This window comes from Neoarius graeffei, chromosome 11, assembly GCF_027579695.1.
Source record: "Neoarius graeffei isolate fNeoGra1 chromosome 11, fNeoGra1.pri, whole genome shotgun sequence".
In the NCBI taxonomy this organism is placed as follows: Eukaryota; Metazoa; Chordata; class Actinopteri; order Siluriformes; family Ariidae; genus Neoarius; species Neoarius graeffei.
The window spans coordinates 59,956,728-59,974,757 of NC_083579.1; the positions used below are offsets into that span (position 1 = coordinate 59,956,728).

The window sequence follows — 18,030 nt, forward strand, 5'->3', positions numbered from 1 at the left end:
TCTTGCCTGGTAGCTGTTTATGATGAGGGAATGCTAACAAGTAAATGGGAATTGGAAGTTGACTAAACTGGGGAGAAAAATGGGGAAACAAAGTAGCTGAGAGAGTTTTTGTAATACAGAACTACTGTATGCCTTGAGGATTGTGAGAAACCTGTATATTGTGATGCGCATCATGTATTGTAGAAATGCTTTCAAGAATCATATGACGTTGTCATATCACCCACTTCTATTGCATAAACAAAAGCAGAGATGTACAGGGGCTGTGTTTAATAGTATGCAAAGAAAAAGTAAACCTTTTATCACGAATTTTAACAATTATCAATACTCCAGGCATGTTTGTGTGAGGTGAGAAATCTTTGAGATAATGGAGAAATGTTTAACTCTGTAAAGGTGTAAAAGAAAGGTTACTGCATGAACATAGGCTTTGTGTCTGTGCTGGTTTGTTTTGGCAGGGCAAAATTGTTTCAGATGTATTTCAGTCATTAATAAAACACATTGTAAGATGATAATAATAATAATAATAATATTATTATTATTAGTGCTGTCAAGTGATTAAAATATTTAATCGCGATTAATGTCACGACTGTCATAGTTAACTCGCGATTAATCACAATTTAATCGCACATTTTTGTCACATGAAAAACCATTGTAATTCTCTTATCAGCATAAAGTGAATGGGCTTGCTTTGTACCAATGTTTTTTTATTGCAGAGCATAACACGTCACAGCCACTGACATCCATAACTTCCATATTAGATGAGAAAACCAAGGGATGAAAAATAAAGTGCATATCACTGTGAAAATAAAAAAATGTTTTATTTTACTCTTCATTAGTTTCTTTTGAAGAGAAGTATTTGCCATAAAAGAAGAAAAAAAACAGATAACAAAAATAAAAACATTCATCATGCGTTCAAAAACGTTCATCATAGTGTGGCACTGTATTATCTAATTCTCACTGCGTATAACTCTACACCTCCCCGGTGGAGATGAGCTGGGAAACTGAAGGAACAGTATTGAAAAGTATTTTTCCAGTCTCACCTGTGAAAGGTAATCCCATGTGATCTCGTTTGGACGGTAAACCTGTTGGTACAGTTAAACGCAGCACATGAATGAGGCATCTTTATTCTCGGCTACTGTCTAGACGCTATACCAGAGACGGCTGAAGAAGCTCCACTTTGCCCCATCCAATATGGCGGCGAGGATGTTTACATGTCTATGCCTTTCTCCATCACTCACACGTACACTTATTGAAGCAGCACGCGACAAGCCTCAACAGGAACTACGGGTGACTCGCAGGGCCAAATTAGAATTTGCGTTAACGGCACTATTTTTTTTAAATCGCGCTAAATTGAGATCGCGTTAACGCGTTATCGCGTTAACTTTGACAGCACTAATTATTATTATTATTATTATTATTATTACTGAGGTGACGATATTGCTGTGTGTGCATCAACTCAAATGTAATTAGTTAGAATTAATGGCCAACCACCAAGTGTTTTTATGGAATGATGCCAATCTTTAAAGAGTGACAAACTGATGACTGATACAGTGCCAATGTTGGATCATAATTACAATTGTAGAGCTTTATTTAGAGCTTTATTTAGTATAAATCATATATATTTTTAAAAGTATGCATTCCAATTTCAATGCGCCATTGACTCATCATTTTATCATAAAGCCATAGATACAGTTCACTTTGTCATTTGACAAAAATGTACCCTATTTTTCATTGATGAGAATCTTTTTTTGGACATCCTGAAATAAAATGCTACTGTAGTCTAAATTACACATGAACAGTAGAAAATAACATTTTAGAAGAAAGAAGAAACCTTTGTCACATGCACACTTCAAGCACAGTGAAATTCATCCTCTGCATTTAACCCATCTGAAGCAGTGAACACACGCACATGCGTGCACACACCCAGAGCAGTGGGCAGCCACCCTAACCCAGAACCTTCTTTTATGAAATCACTCAATCAGTAGCCTTTATTTAACCAGGTAAAAAACTCATTGAGATTAAAATCTCTTTTCCAAGAGTGATCTGGCTGAGAGGGCAGCATAAACAATATTACAATAAAAATTATAAATATACAACAGCAGTCCTCGAAAAAAATCTCCCAGCATTACTTGCCCAGTAGGCAAGCAGCACCCAGAACATCTCATCTCATTATCTGTAGCCGCTTTATCCTGTTCTACAGGGTCGCAGGCAAGCTGGAGCCTATCCCAGCTGACTACGGGCGAAAAGCGGGGTACACCCTGGACAAGTCGCCAGGTCATCACAGGGCTGACACATAGACACAGACAACCATTCACGCTCCCATTCACACCTACGGTCAATTTAGAGTCACCAGTTAACCTAACCTGCATGTCTTTGGACTGTGGGGGAAACCGGAGCACCCGGAGGAAACCCACGTGGACACGGGGAGAACATGCAAACTCCGCACAGAAAGGCCCTCGCCGGCCACGGGGCTTGAACCCAGGACCTTCTTGCTGTGAGGCGACAGTGCTAACCACTACACCACCGTGCCGCCCCACCCAAAACATACTTGCCCGAAAAACAATTCCACTTGCCCAGAGCTTTTATTTTATTTTGGAGAGGACAGAATGCAGTTGAGTTTTTATTTATTTATTTTAAATAGGTGAAGCAGCATAATTATGATAAATCCACAAAACCATAACACCAATATATGCAGACACATTCAGAAAGAAAGAAGTTCTAGTAGCAGAGGAATGAATAATTCAGGGTATATTCTGTTCCCAAAAGCTAATCAGGAAAAAATCTTTACACAAAGGTTTTCTTGCTTTTGTATTTTTAAACTGTTCTTCTGTATCGGGACTTTTTGGGGAAAAAGAAGGTATATTCCAACATGTAGCTAATGCTAACGCTGGGCCACAAATCTGCACCGTCACTCCAGTCATTTCGAGGAATTTTGTACAGATCATAACCGCTAATAAGCTCTAATTTCCGTGTATATCTACCATATCCTTCACTTCTTTCTGACTAAGACTGTCCAAGTAATCCGGTAGTAGAGCTTTTTTAGCTGTAGTTTTCTTTGGACAACAGCACCAGACGCCGGACATCTCCACTTGGCTTCATTATGTGAACAGCCAATCAGCAAGTCCCGTATGTGTTAACAATTTTTATGTCACAATTTACAACGAATGAGGGACACCCTTTGTCGGCTGTCCACCAATCACAGGCTCCCGTGCTACAATGTCGGTATGTTGATAAATATTTAGAAAATAAAAATATCGTTATGCAATATATGAAACCATCAAAAACAATTTAAAAAATCGTTATACACACACACACACACACACACACATGGTGGTGTAGTGGTTAGCGCTGTCTCCTCACAGGAAGAAGGTCCGGGTTCAAGCCCCGTGGCCGGCGAGGGCCTTTCTGTGCGGAGTTTGCATGTTCTCCCCGTGTCCGCGTGGGTTTCCTCCGGGTGCTCCGGTTTCCCCCACAGTCCAAAGACATGCAGGTTAGGTTAACTGGTGACTCTAAATTGACCGTAGGTGTGAATGTGAGTGTGAATGGTTGTCTGTGTCTATGTGTCAGCCCTGTGATGACCTGGCGACTTGTCCAGGGTGTACCCCGCCTTTCGCCCGTAGTCAGCTGGGATAGGCTCCAGCTTGCCTGCGACCCTGTAGAACAGGATAAAGCGGCTAGAGATAATGAGATGAGGTGAGATGAGACACACACACACACACACACACACACACTGGTTAGAGGTAAGGAACATTTATTAAGTGATATCGTTTATTATTAACTCCAATTCTGATATAAAAGTTCCAAGTTTGACACCTGCCCGCTTCAACCGCACTGCTGGCACACAATGTCCTTGACTCTCGTCGCCCTGAGCCAATTGGTATCATACGTGGACCCCTCTGAGTCGAGCTTTTCCAGTACACTCATACTTCGATGAATTACAACCAAAAGCAAGGAAATTTGAATGATTTCCTCAAAATAATTTTTGTACTTTTATATATTGTTGTGTTGATGAATAAAACTTTTTAATGTGTTTCCTGTGAAACGAGACAAGCTACTTTAGACTGCTTCACTGCTCTCTTAGCGCCTGCGTGCCTGTGTTTGCTTAGGTTGCCAGCACTAACTTTTGTCGTCCAATCAGACAATTACAATTAAAGTTTTACTCGTCCTTGCACAGACTTTAGTTGTCTCGGACGATCGGACATGAGGTTTTTCGAGTATTGAACAGACAAAAATACACCTGGTGTAACGTTACAAATGATTTACAGATAAAACGGTATTCAGTTAAAATGCTAAAAGCATAAAATAAAAATTTAAAAACAAGTGCATTGTACAAGAGAGGTATTTTCTCTGTCTTTTAGAATGGATTTAAATTCACCCAGGTTTATCAGCTTTGACAGTTTCAAGTCCTTTTGTGAATTGTTCCAGGATGAAGGAGCAGCATATTTAAAAGCCTTTTTTTTCCTAAAATCTGTTCTCACTCCAGGAACTAAACCTCTGTAACATGTTATTAGAGCGCAGGCTGTGTCGTTTTGTTTGTTTGTTTGTTTGTTGTTTTTTGTTTCAGACACAAGTATAAATAAAGATGATGAGGAGCTAGCCCAAGAACAGATTTATAAACAAACATCAACCAGTGTGAAAGTCTGCGAACAGACAGAGATGGACAGTTTGCTGTGTTATACAGAGTACAATGGTGTACAAGATTGCCGCAGCCAGTGATAAAACGTAAGGCACAGTGATGTGTCCAATTTCTTTAAATACTGGTCAGGTGCATTCATAAAGAGTAGATCCATGTAGTCCAATAAGGGCAATAAAAAACCTTGCTGAAAACAGATGTCTCCTAGCCTGGAGTGAAAAGCAGAATTTACAGTGGTGCTTGAAAGTTTGTGAACCCTTTAGAATTTTCTATATTTCTGCATAAATATGACCTAAAACATCATCAGATTTTCACACAAGTCCTAAAAGTAGATAAAGAGAACCCAGTTAAACAAATGAGACAAAAATATTATACTTGGTCATTTATTTATTGAGGAAAATGATCCAATATTACATATCTGTGAGTGGCAAAAGTATGTGAACGTTTGCTTTCAGTATCTGGTGTGACCCCCTTGTGCAGCAATAACTGCAACTAAACGTTTCCGGTAACTGTTGATCAGTCCTGCACACCGGCTTGGAAGAATTTTAGCCCATTCCCCCGTACGGAACAGCTTCAACTCTGGGATGTTGGTGGGTTTCCTCACATGAACTGCTCGCTTCAGGTCCTTCTACAACATTTCGATTGGATTAAGGTCAGGACTTTGACTTGGCAGTTCCAAAACATTAACTTTATTCTTCTTTAACCATTCTTTGGTAGAACGACTTGTGTGCTTAGGGTCGTTGTCTTGCTGCATGACCCACCTTCTCTTGAGATTCAGTTCATGGCCAGATGTCCTGACATTTTCCTTTAGAATTTGCTGGTATAATTCAGAATTCATTGTTCCATCAATGATGGCAAGCCGTCCTGGCCCAGATGCAGCAAAACAGGCTCAAACCATGATACTACCACCATGTTTCACAGATGGGATAAGGTTCTTATGCTGGAATGCAGTGTTTTCCTTTCTCCAAACATAACCCTTCTCATTGAATTCAAAAAGTTTTATTTCGGTTTCATCCATCCACAAAACATTTTTCCAATATCCTTCTGGCTTGTCCACATGATCTTTAGCAAATTGCAGATGAGCAGCAATGTTCTTTTTGGAGAGCAGTGGCTTTCTCCTTGCAACCCTGCCATGCACACAATTGTTGTTCAGTGTTCTCCTGATGGTGGACTCATGAACACTAACATTAGCCAGTGTGAGAGAGGCCTTCAGTTGCTTAGAAGTTACCCTGGGGTCCTTTGTGACCTTGCCGACTATTGCACGCCTTGCTCTTGGAGTGATCTTTGTTGGTCGATCAGTCCTGGGGAGGGTAACAATGGTCTTGAATTTCCTCCATTTGTACACAATCTGTCTGACTGTGGATTGGTGGAGTCCAAACTCTTTAGAGATGGTTTTGTAACCTTTTCCAGCCTGATGAGCATCAACAACACTTTTTCTGAGGTCCTCAGAAATCTCCTTTGTTCGTGCCATGATACACTTCCACAAACATGTGTTGTGAAGATCAGACTTTGATAGATCCCTGTTCTTTAAATAAAACCGAGTGCTCACTCACACCTGATTGTCATCCCATTGATTGAAAACACCTTCAAATTAACTGCTAATCCTAGAGGTTCACATACTTTTGCCACTCACAGATATGTAATATTGGATCATTTTCCTCAATAAATAAATGAGCAAGTATAATATTTTTGTTTCATTTCTTTAACTGGGTTCTCTTTATCTACTTTTAGGACTTGTGTGAAAATCTGATGATGTTTTAGGTCATATTTATGCATATTACCCATATTTATGGGTACTTCTAAAAAGAAAACCCAATTTAAGTTTCAGTTTTAATACAAGTTTATTGATGTGTAACTTAAATGTCAGGGACTCCTCAATGATAATACCTAGGTACTTGTACGATGTGACCCTTTCAATTTTTCAAAATGAAAGCTTGCTTCATCTGCAAATTTTTATCACTGTGGCCAAAACAACACCAGGAAAAACAACAACTGCTGACCAACATATCAGCTGACTGTTGGGTAGTTTACTTCTGGTTTCCTTCCTCTTACAGAAATGGATTTTCTGTTTTGTTTCTTCCAGTTAATTTAATAGTGTTGTTTTTTCCTCTTAGTGTCTCCTTGAATGTAAAAGCGGTTATATTGCAGCACTGTCGCAGCCATGTGTTGAACAGCCTCACTGTTTGAACAGCAACATGCACCAAAGCTGTATTCTTTCTTCCATTGTGATCTTGCATTGTTTGTTGTTCCTCTGAGTCACATTCTGTGCAAAATAAGATCCTTTCACATTGCTCATGTGTCCGCACTTGTGTGTTGCATGTGTGCGTACAGTATATGTTGCCCAAATTGTTTCTGTTCTAGCACCGAAAGGCTGCTGGTCTGGAGCTGAGGGAACTCGAGATGAGGTCTTGAAATGGAATTGTCTTCTCATGTTCATGATAACCCAAGCAACAATGACCACAATGAGAATAAATGGCTAAATAGTAGATTTATTTTCGAATGTAGGTTGGTTCTTAAAGGTTCAGCGGTTCCTTTAAGCAGTACCTGCTCTGTGTCGATGTTACAGTGGTGTCTGCTTCATATAGGAGTGTATCTGACGTAAGATGAATCCTCTGTAGTCACACTCTTGTCTGTGTGTGTGTGTGTGTGTGTGTGTGTGTGTGTGTGTGTGTGTGTGTGTGTGTGTAAGTGCTCTGTCTGAGCCTTGTAAATCCTCTCGCAAGTTCTATATAAATAGCCCTGAAAATCTGTTAAGTGCATTAGTTGTCAGTGGAGTCTCTTTTTCTCTTTGCTTCTTTGTCCTTTCAAATAACTTGCACAGCATGCAGAGGAGAAGTGCCTGACTGCATGGTTTTGGGAAAACGAATCACGTGTTTTTGATACATCAGTCTGTTCTCTCTGATGTTTAGCAGTGACTTAAGTGACCCATGATTCCTCCACAGCTGACACACAGCTGCATTTGCTGGTGCTGTGTAACAGGAAAGCATAATGATTGATTAAAGCCCTTTTCCTATTATGCACTGATGACGCTGCAGTGCCTTTCCCAGAAACACGTTTTTCTAAGTGGTACCACTGTCAAGTATCCATCCAACATTCAGCCAATGATTCTGTCTGTATTTTGCTCTTGCATAAATAAATTGACCTACTAAGTTGGCAGTCAGCCAGCAGAGCAGACCTAAGGTTTGAGTCAAGCTATACTACTGGTAGGAGCTTGTCCATTTGCCTGTGTGAGTGGACATAGCGTATTACTAATTTAACTATATATTTATACTTGGTATGATTGATTCTAAGTTGTATTATTTTGGACGGCAAACCTTGCAGGACTGACGTTCCTATGTGCTTCATAATAAAGTCTTTTCCCTTTAAAAAAAAAAAAGTGTTCCACATAATATAGGGTGGGGCTGGTGAGCATAACAAAATCAGGAGCAAGCAGCATGTGGCCCACCGAACCTACTTTCAAAGCTAAGCACACATGTTTCTGACCACCTCTCACTCCTGATTCTTCCTGTTTTAATCACTGTTGGGCTGCGTTTCTGGTTAGAGACTGGATTACTCGACACCAATGACAATTTAATAATTGTTTGGATTGTATTTCTCCAACTCAGCTCTTCAACTTTGTCCTGTCAGAGGGCTATCTGTGAATTTGTAGTTGTATAATGACGCGAGTGGCTTTTCTCAGTTTATTCCCAGAACAGACTGCTGTATTTCTCCTTTTTTTTTTTTTTTTGTTACTGGTAGTTTTGCAGAACTTTGCAATCATGATGGCATGTAAAGGAATAATAGGCAGTGTTTATTTCCAGCCCATTTAAAAGGCTTTTACTTTTTTCATTTTGCAAGATGAAAGAAATGGGGGGAGAGCAAATGCGCAAAGGGAAACGCCACACAATACAAACTGTACCAAAAATACTAGTTAATTTCTAATCAAACTAGTAAAGATGTGCTTGGTATTAATTAGTATTTCATTATTTTCTTTCCTTTCTGCTTTAGGTGTGTGGTGGTGCTTCTGAACCCCAAGAAGAACAAACAGTATCATATTCTCAACAACTCAAGGTAGAGTTCCCAGTCCCAGCTGCATGTCACAGCTTCGGCACATGCCCCGGCTTGATTCATAGCTAATACGCTGTAAAGCCTACTTTTATACCTTTTGTCCTAGAAACTGCAGTGCAGATAAAATTGGATTTATTTGCACTGAATAAAAGGAAACGGTGACTAGTGGTCCTGTGGTTTCAGAGATGTTTAACATCAGTTGTTCTCGTACATGATCATACGTGTACTCTGATTTTATTACAATACAAATGGGCCTCATATTACAGAGGCCTTAGACTAGACTCCAAAGACACTGGATAATATCTGTATCTGTTTAGAACTGAAACCATACAGATACCGCAGTTAATGAGTATAATTTTTCCCTTACTGGCTACAGAATAAATTGCAACACGTTCACAAGCATGCGTATTTCTGTTTTTTTTTTTTTTTCTGTCTCTCTGAGATAGGAAGTCACTTAACATGATAGATTGATTCAGTTGAGTTATGGTGATTCAGACTGTGGTTTAGTGATGGACAACACCTCAGGAATGTAACCTCTCATTCTACATAATTATCACATGCTTTAGACACTTAGTAATTCTCCAAGGACATTCTTTTAACGCTATGTAAAACTTAACATTCAAAGCCAAAAAGCATACAGAATCGTATATTCATCATTACTCAAAGCAGAAATGAGTTTGTAGTAATAATAATAATAAAGCAGCTATAACTGTTTGAATCAGTGCTTCTGTCTGAAGCGATATTCATGAGCTTGATCATGATATGAGTCATGTTCATTGTTGGAATGAGCACTAACCAACCAGACAGGAAGCCTTTTTATGTGGACAGGAAGCATTCACTTCAGCATGATAACTGAAATACTTCTCTTTCCTTTCTTTCCCCTCAGGAAAACAATCACCACTCTATCTTTCTCACCAGATGGCAAATATGTGGTCACGGGAGAGGTGAGGAGGGGATTTTTTTTTTATTTTACTTTATTTTATTGTTTTTGCCCCACCACCACCACCACTTCAAGGCTCATACAAAATAAGACACTGTAAAGCAGCCATGCCTGCTTGATCGGTTAGATTAGGCTACTTGCATTAAAGAAATAATAAATGAATTGCTCCTTCATACAAAACAATGAAGAGGTGTCTCTGAACCCTTCAGCTTCTGCAGTATGTGATGCTGTGCAGTTGATAATATGGGGTAAAAGGCATTTGATGAATGTTCAAGCATCCATTAAATATTTAGATTAGGTATTAGGATATTCTCTACCCTGCTTCAGTGTTTATCAAATTACCTTGAAGGTAATTATTTGGAACACTACCACTGGACAGAATGTTTGTTTGCCCCACCTCCAAATATTTGTACCATCCCCACCTCAGACAAACAGAACACACCCAGGAATATTATTTTCCCAAAAAAACCAAGCACGTTCAAGCCGAGAGAGATAAAATTTCAGGAAAATATATCCAGACATCATTGATTTAAGGTTAACTCTTTGTTGTAGTTAACTGATAGAACTGACTTAGTTGTCACAATTCCAATACAGAGGCGTCAGTGTGAGTCTGGAACATGTAAGGAGCACTTCAGGCTTTGTGATGTTGCCTGGTGTGGCTAAACACAAGTTGTGTGTTGCCCTAATCCTCAAATCCATACACGCTCCGCATGAGACTCTACTGGTGTGCAAGACTAATCTTTTCCGTTCCTGTGCCTCGAGCGTGTGTGTGAAAATGATGAGTGTGTGCTTACTGGTTGCTGTGGAAACAGGCGGCACAGTGGCAGCCTACGCATAGACTGTGCTGTCAGTAGGAGGTGAAGGCGAGGGGGGGAAAGAGAGAAGGAGAAAGATTGTAAAATAGGGCGCAAGGCAATGAGAATGAAAATGGGTCTTGGAGAAGCAGAGGGTAGGAGGCATGTAAGGCTTTGCTAGGGGTGAAAGAAATGCAAAAGCTGAAGAAGTCTCAGCGTGTGTTTGGCTGCTGTGGTTGGCCCTTGCATAAACAACTTTCTCCCTCTGAGTGTAGCCTCTGTGTGTGGTTCTGTTAGTGTTAACTAGTAAATGCATTTGGACTGCTTTGACTATTAAAGTAGAATTATCTAATCAGCAAACTGTCATGAGCTCAAGTCAGGTGTTTACTTTTTGTAATGGATTTGTAATTGGGATGCATAACTTGGATAATCCCAAGTCCACTGATTCTTTACCCATCATTTCAAGTAGTAAACAAAGACGTGTGTGTGTGTGTGTGTGTGTGTGTGTGTGAGATTGCAATTTCAGAATATTGAAATTACAAACTCTTTTCCCTGCTGTCTATCACAAATCTATCCCATTTGCTGCTAAAACAGGATAGGATATTGATATGTGGGCCTTGATTAAGTCACTGGTTATTACATTCTCTCTGCTCTCCTCTCTCTCACACACAGAGTGGTCATATGCCAGCAGTGCGTGTGTGGGATGTGGTGGCAAGAACTCCTGTAGCAGAACTACAGGAGCACAAGTATGGTGTGGCCTGCGTAGCCTTCTCCCCCAACAGCAAGTACATCGTCAGTGTGGGCTACCAGCATGACATGATTGTCAACGTCTGGGCCTGGAAGGTGTGCACAACATTTGTCTCATATAAGTTTAACCTTACCTGCACCACAGATCAGTAGATTTGTCCAAACGAGGCCCGTCATTTGAAACGGTCACTATAACGATGCCATGGATATTTCTTGTTCTCCTTCCAGAAAAATGTACTGGTGGCCGCCAACAAAGTCTCCAGTAAAGTGACGGCCGTGTCATTTTCAGATGACAGCTCCTACTTTGTCACAGCAGGAAACAGACATGTCAAGTTTTGGTACCTGGACCATACCAAGGCCTCCAAGGTATGCAGACTGCTTATGGCAAATCTTTTAACTAGCCATTTCTCATTGGTCACAAATACAAATGCTGTTTTTACATGAGAGGTTTGTTAAATTCAAATACTGTTTTGCATAAAATTATGTATAGGAAATGACCTCAATAACGCATGTGATATAATCAGCAGTGCTAGATTGTGTTCAATGCTACCTGATCTAGGCTAGATAAAACTATGTTGTACAATAACCTTTTATTGAAGTGAATGCATTCTAAAGTGCACAATACTGTGCAAAAGTCTTGGGCACATGTAAAGAAATGCTGTAGACCAAAAATGGCTTAAAAATAATGAAATGTATCAACATAAAAAAAATACTAATAAACAGCAGTAAGCCATAATAAATGAAACAAAGTCAATATTTGGTGTGAGATGTAGTAGTCTCGTGTACAGTGAGTGCAGTTTTGTAAAGAAACGAGCTGTAGGTTTTACTGAGCATCTTGCAGAACCAGCCACAGTTCTGCTGGACACTTTGACTGTCACACTTGGTTGTTAATTTTGCAGGAAAACCCAGTAGCCTTCATAGTTTTTCTTTTTTAATCTGAAAAAAAAATGGTCTCTTATGTAATATTCTGCTCAGATATGAACTTTTTTTTTTCCTATAATATTTAATTTTGTGCTGGGAAACGAACGTTTGGAACTCTAAAATGTTTTTGTACTGACTCAATCATGTCGACGTCATAAAATAGAAATCTATAACAAAGTTTGTATGGAAAAAAATAGGATGCCTAAGACTTCTGCAGAGTACTGTATATAAAACTTTGTCTAAAATAATATTTTAACAAAACAACGGCACGTTTTATTTGACAAATATAATCCATCATCCTGTTTTTTTTCCTCCTGTTATTATATTTGTTCATATTTCTGTGTTAACACCAGACACAGTTGTCTTGTAAACTACAGAAACACAGTTTATATGTTTATGTTAAAACCAAAAACGCAGTTAAAATTATTTTATAAGAAGTGTAATACCATACGTCTCGTCTCATTATCTCTAGCCGCTTTATCCTGTTCTACAGGGTCGCAGGCAAGCTGGAGCCTATCCCAGCTGACTATGGGCGAAAGGCGGGATACACCCTGGACAAGTTGCCAGGTCATCACAGGGCTGACACAGACAACCATTCACACTCGCATTCACACCTACGGTCAATTTAGAGTCACCAGTTAACCTAACCTGCATGTCTTTGGACTGTGGGGGAAACCGGAGCACCCGGAGGAAACCCACACGGACACGGGGAGAACATGCAAACTCCACACAGAAAGGCCCTCGCCGGCCACGGGGCTCGAACCCGGACCGTCTTGCTGTGAGGCGACAGCACTAACCACTACACCACCGTGCCGCCCCTAATACCAGATGTGATGTGTTATATTGTCAGGTCAATGCCACAGTGCCCTTACTAGGTCGTTCTGGGTTGCTGGGTGAGCTCAGGAATAACTTCTTCAGTGATGTGGCTTGTGGCAAGGGCCGGAAGTCCAGCAGCACTTTCTGCATCACCTCCTCAGGCCTCCTGTGTGAGTTCAATGACAAGAGGCTGCTGGACAAGTGGATGGAGCTCAGGGTGAGTGGGTCTAACTGGCCAATTGATTATTTGCTTAAAATTAAGGTTGGTCTGCTTGCAGTATATTAAGAAAAGTTAAATCATGACATGTTAAAATTTATTTTTTTAAAAACTCCTTAAATGTTTTGTTTTTTGGCTTTTTTCTAACCACGCTATATTGAAGACAAGACACTGCTTTTAGCTGCCGTTTCTAGCTTGTACTAACTATGCTTAGTGTTCTGCTTCTTCTCCTCTTATACTGTGCAGAAAAACGACAATATCACAGTAAGTTGCTCATCTGGGCCACATCAGCCACTTTTACCTCACATTTACTGTTGGTTATGGCCATCCATTCATAATGGTTTCCATTTGCCCATTATATCATCTCACAAATTCATTATTGTGTTGCGTTCACATTGCATTTTATCACTGGCACCGTGTCTATGGTTCATTTGGTGTCCAGATCTTACTTGCACCATCAGGGTCTGGTGATTTAGTCTGGTACACTGGTACACAGTCTTCTTGAACATTCACTGGTATTTTGAGCTTTTCAGATTGGTCAAGCCAATGAATTCTGTTTGTAGTCAAATGCAGAGTTTATTTCTGTGGCATCCAGTGTTAATTGTATAGACAAAAGCACAAGTGTGAACGAGAACAAGAGGGTCATTAGCTGAAAGCTCATCAGCTGTGAGGCTGCAACATTTATATACCATTCTGTGATTTGGGCAATCAAATTATATCAGTATCTGAGTAAATCGGTAAACACCAAGTACACCTTTCTCCTCAATTCACAACCAGAGCTTTTTTTTTTTTTTGAGCTAAATTAGACTTGGTTAGATTCCCTAAACACAAACATCTGACTCCTATTATGGATCATAAGGAACCTTGTGGTTGGCTCAGAGAGGCTGTCGGTGGTGGCCTACTTGCATGGTTAAAGTTGCACATTTTTAGAAAATGAGATGCAACTCTCAGAATGTCTACTGAGTATACACAGGCCTTTATTTCATCAGTATCATTACAGATTCAGATTGTGTGTCGTCCTAAAATTGCATCCCATCTACCATTTTTAATCTGTTTTACATCAAAACCCAGTTCTGTTATCCACAAATGCAGTTGTTTTACGTAGACCCGCTAAAAGCTCAAAAGTGTATAATGGTGTGTGTTCACATTTTTTTGTCTACAGACTGTTGTATTTCTTTGTCCAGTTCAAAAACGCTATACTTTTATTTGCTCTTCCAGACTGGCTTAGCCACTGCACTGTCTGTCACTGAGGATCTGATATTCTGTGGCTGTGCTGATGGAACTGTGCGAGCTTTCAACCCAGTCAACCTGCACTTCATCTGCACTCTGCCTCGCCCACACAGCCTGGGCACTGACATCGCCACAGTCACTGATGCCAGGTCAGCTGCAACATTTAAAAATCTCTTCAAATTTACTCTTTTAGGACCCTGTGAGTTATGGAATTTGAATTATATCTGAATTCAACATATTCATGTAGAAATAGTGCATCAAAGTATATGTTTTGCTTAGTAGGCAGACAGCGTGCTATACTCGGAGCTTTGTCACTGTTAACTCTTGTTTTCAAAAGGTCAGTTGAGTTCTGTTGAACAGCATTCCTGCTTTCATTGGGCATCATATAAATTGGGTCAGTGTGGGTTTTCTGGTATTTGATTCTTATCCACAGTCATACTTATGCAAATTTTTGCAAACTATGTAGGAAGCATTTCCTCCCCTTCTAAAATGTATCCAGTGTGTGGTCTGCTTGAATAGGCTGACCCGTCACATTTATTCAGCAGTCCTTGTTGTGTGTGGGGTTCTCCCCTCCCACCCCCTTCCTGTATGATAATCATGCTGTATACAGGATAGCTAAAATTGGGCTTTTGAGCTTAAAGGAGATATGCAGAGCCCAGACGCGCAGCTTGTGAACAGGCAAGGCAGGCAACTGCTTGGGGCCCCCTGGCCCAGGGGCCCCCCGAGAGTCGGGGTCCGAGGGTTTATTTATTTTGTTTTGTATTGTTCTTTACCATTGTATTTTCACATTTGGAATTTAAAAAACTTTGGTTTCATACATTTTTCGTTGGTGTCAGATTATTTATAACATATTGGTGATGAACACTGGTCAGAAGGGCCCCCTGGAAATTTTTGCTTGGGGCCACAACAGACTCTAGAATCACCTCTGGCAGAGCCTTTATTTTTAAATAAATTTCTGAGTGGATAGTATCTCCATCCTTGACTCTTGTATGCTGCATAAATGGGAATAAAAAAATATATATTTTTGAGAGTTAAAATCGACTGCAAAGTTGGCATTTGAGCTGCCCCACTGAGCCAGCCAGCCATGAGTGTGTGACCTCACAGCAGGAACCGGTTTTAATGCCGAGGCCTTTTACAGCTATAGACCAAAGTCATATAAATAAAAATTTATGGTGAAAGTAAGAAATACTGTTACCAACTTGCTCAACTAAGACTGATTTGACTTCACTATTTGAGTTGACTCTCATTAAAACAGGATAGGTGTTGTAACTTATGCAACATACATGTACATGCATGCATTTTCATTGATAAAACGTAAAAGGCTAAGTAAATAATCAGATGAACTGAGACGATCACATTCTGAAGCAAATTAAATAATCTTATACCGGTGTAGCAATTCCTGATGTGGGTGGAGCACAGGAGCACGGCAGGCGAGAATTGATGTTAGCCAAACCACTTTATTTAGCTTTTCAGCTTTCTTTCTTTCTTTCTCACTCATTCACACATGCATTGTGGTCAGGGGGAGAGCTCCTTTTCTCTGCTCTCTTTCGCTCCCTTTATGCTCCATCCCTGTAACAAACAAACACACACGTTATTGACAGCAGGTGGAATGACTTAGCCACTTACCTTCCCCGACCCCGCCCTCCGTTCACAGACTGTTGCTTGGCCATGCCCCGCTGCCACATATCCCTACCGCCCGACTCAGGCCGGGGAGCCACCACCATCTGTGCCCCCGGCCTGTGGATCACCTCGAGCTTAAATGGCTGGAGGGCAAGATACCAACAGGTGATCCACGCATTGGCATCCTTCATGCGGTGGAGCCATTGGAGGGGTGCGTGGTCCGAACAGAGAGTGAAAGGGCGCCCCAGCAGGTAGTATCGAAGGGCGAGGACCGCCCATTTGATGGCGAGACACTCCTTCTCGATTGTGCTGTACCTACTTTCACGCATCGAGAGTTTCCGGCTGATGTACAGCACGGGGCGCTCCTCGCCCTCCACCTCCTGGGACAAAACGGCCCCCAGCTCTCTGTCCGATGCATCAGTCTTCAAAATAAAGGGTAGAGAGAAGTCAGGGGAGTGTAAAAGTGGCCCCCCACACGGTGCAGCTTTACCTCCGAGAAGGCCTGTTGGCACTGCTCCGTCCACTGGACCGGATCTGGAGCCCCCTTTTTAGTGAGATCGGTTAGCAGGCTGGTGATGTCCGAATAATTAGGTATAAACCTACAATAATAGCCAGCCAGCCCCAAGAACCGTCTCACCTCCTTTTTGGTCTTGGGCCTCGGGCAGGCCGCAATCGCTGCAGTCTTGTTAATTTGGGGACGCACCTGCCCATGGCCCAAGTGGAACCCCAGATACTGTACTTCCACCTGCCCAATTGCACACTTTTTGGGTGAGCTGTGAGGCCAGCCCACCCGCCTCAGCGACTTTAGAACGGCCCTCGGGTGTTCCAGGTGCTGCGACCAATAATTACTGTAAATTATAATGTCGTCTAGATAGGCAGCAGCGTGAGGGCGGAGGACCCTGTCCATAAGCCGCTGGAACGTAGTGGGTGCCCTAAATAACTCAAAAGGGAGCATGACAAATTGGTGTAATCCAAACGGTGTGGAAAAGGCTGTTTTTTTTTCTTGGGATAGAGGAGTCAAGGGGATCTGCCAATATCCCCTTGTTAGATCCAGTGTTGAATAAAAGCAAGCAGCGCCTAACCGATCAAGTAACTCATCAATGCGAGGCATTGGGTATGCGTCAAATTTAGACACCGCGTTGACCTTTCTATAGTCCACACAGAACCGGACCAACCCGTCGGTCTTGGGAACCAGGACTACTGGGCTGCTCCAGTCACTGTGGGACTCCTCGACTATGCCCATTTCGAGCATGGCCTTGAGTTCATCTCGAACCACCTTTTTTTGTGTTCGGGCAATCGGTAAGGGCGGCTACACACTATCACCCCCGGGGGCGTTCCGATGTGGTGTTCTATGAGGTGAGTACGACCAGGAAGGGGCGAGAACCTGTCGGAAAATTCCTTCTGCAACTTGGCTACTTCCGTGAGTTGGTGAGAGGTGGTCTCCACAAGGGACCAGAGTGGTCCAAGATGTTGTTATCCTTTTTACCTCTGGCCCCAGCTCCACCTTCTCTGGGACTACCAATGCCATGGGGACCCCCTCATTCCAGCGTTTTTAAAGGTTGAGGTGGTAGATTTGCAGTGCCCCGCCCCTATCCGTTTGCTTCACCTCATAGTCAACGTCCCCAACTCGCTGTGTGACCTCACCGTGGGTGGCACGGTAGTGTAGTGGTTAGCACGGTCGCCTCACAGCAAGAAGGTTCCGGGTTCGAACCCAGCAGCCGGCGAGGGCCTTTTTGTCTGGAGTTTGCATGTTCTCCCCATGTCTGTGTGGGTTTCCTCCGGGTGCTCCGGTTTCCCCCACAATCCAAAGACATGCAGTTAGGTTGACGTGGGGCGGCCTTGGGCTAAGGTGCCCTTGAGCAAGGTACCGAACCCCTGACTGCTCCCCGGGCGCTCTGGGCTGCCCACTGCTCTGGGTGTGTGTGCGCGCGTGTGTTCACTGCTTCAGATGGGTTAAATGCAGAGGATGAATTTCACTGTGCTTGACGTGTGCATGTGACGAATAAAGTTTAAAAAAAAAAAAGGACCCTTGCCACTTGGTGACTAGTTTAGAACTCGACGTGGGCAA

The 18,030-nt window shown here is 41.8% G+C and overlaps 1 protein-coding gene across 2 annotated transcripts in view; it reads left to right on the plus strand.

The window, feature by feature from the left end:
* Nucleotides 1–18,030, plus strand: part of mapkbp1 (mitogen-activated protein kinase binding protein 1) — a 69,993-nt gene that overhangs the window by 22,319 nt on the left and 29,644 nt on the right. For both annotated transcript variants that reach the window (XM_060934396.1, XM_060934397.1), the window contains exons 3-8: nt 8,618–8,680; nt 9,564–9,621; nt 11,084–11,254; nt 11,387–11,524; nt 12,930–13,112; nt 14,331–14,491. In XM_060934396.1, coding sequence (XP_060790379.1) covers nt 8,618–8,680; nt 9,564–9,621; nt 11,084–11,254; nt 11,387–11,524; nt 12,930–13,112; nt 14,331–14,491 — 774 coding nt within the window. The remainder of the gene's footprint in view (nt 1–8,617; nt 8,681–9,563; nt 9,622–11,083; nt 11,255–11,386; nt 11,525–12,929; nt 13,113–14,330; nt 14,492–18,030) is intronic.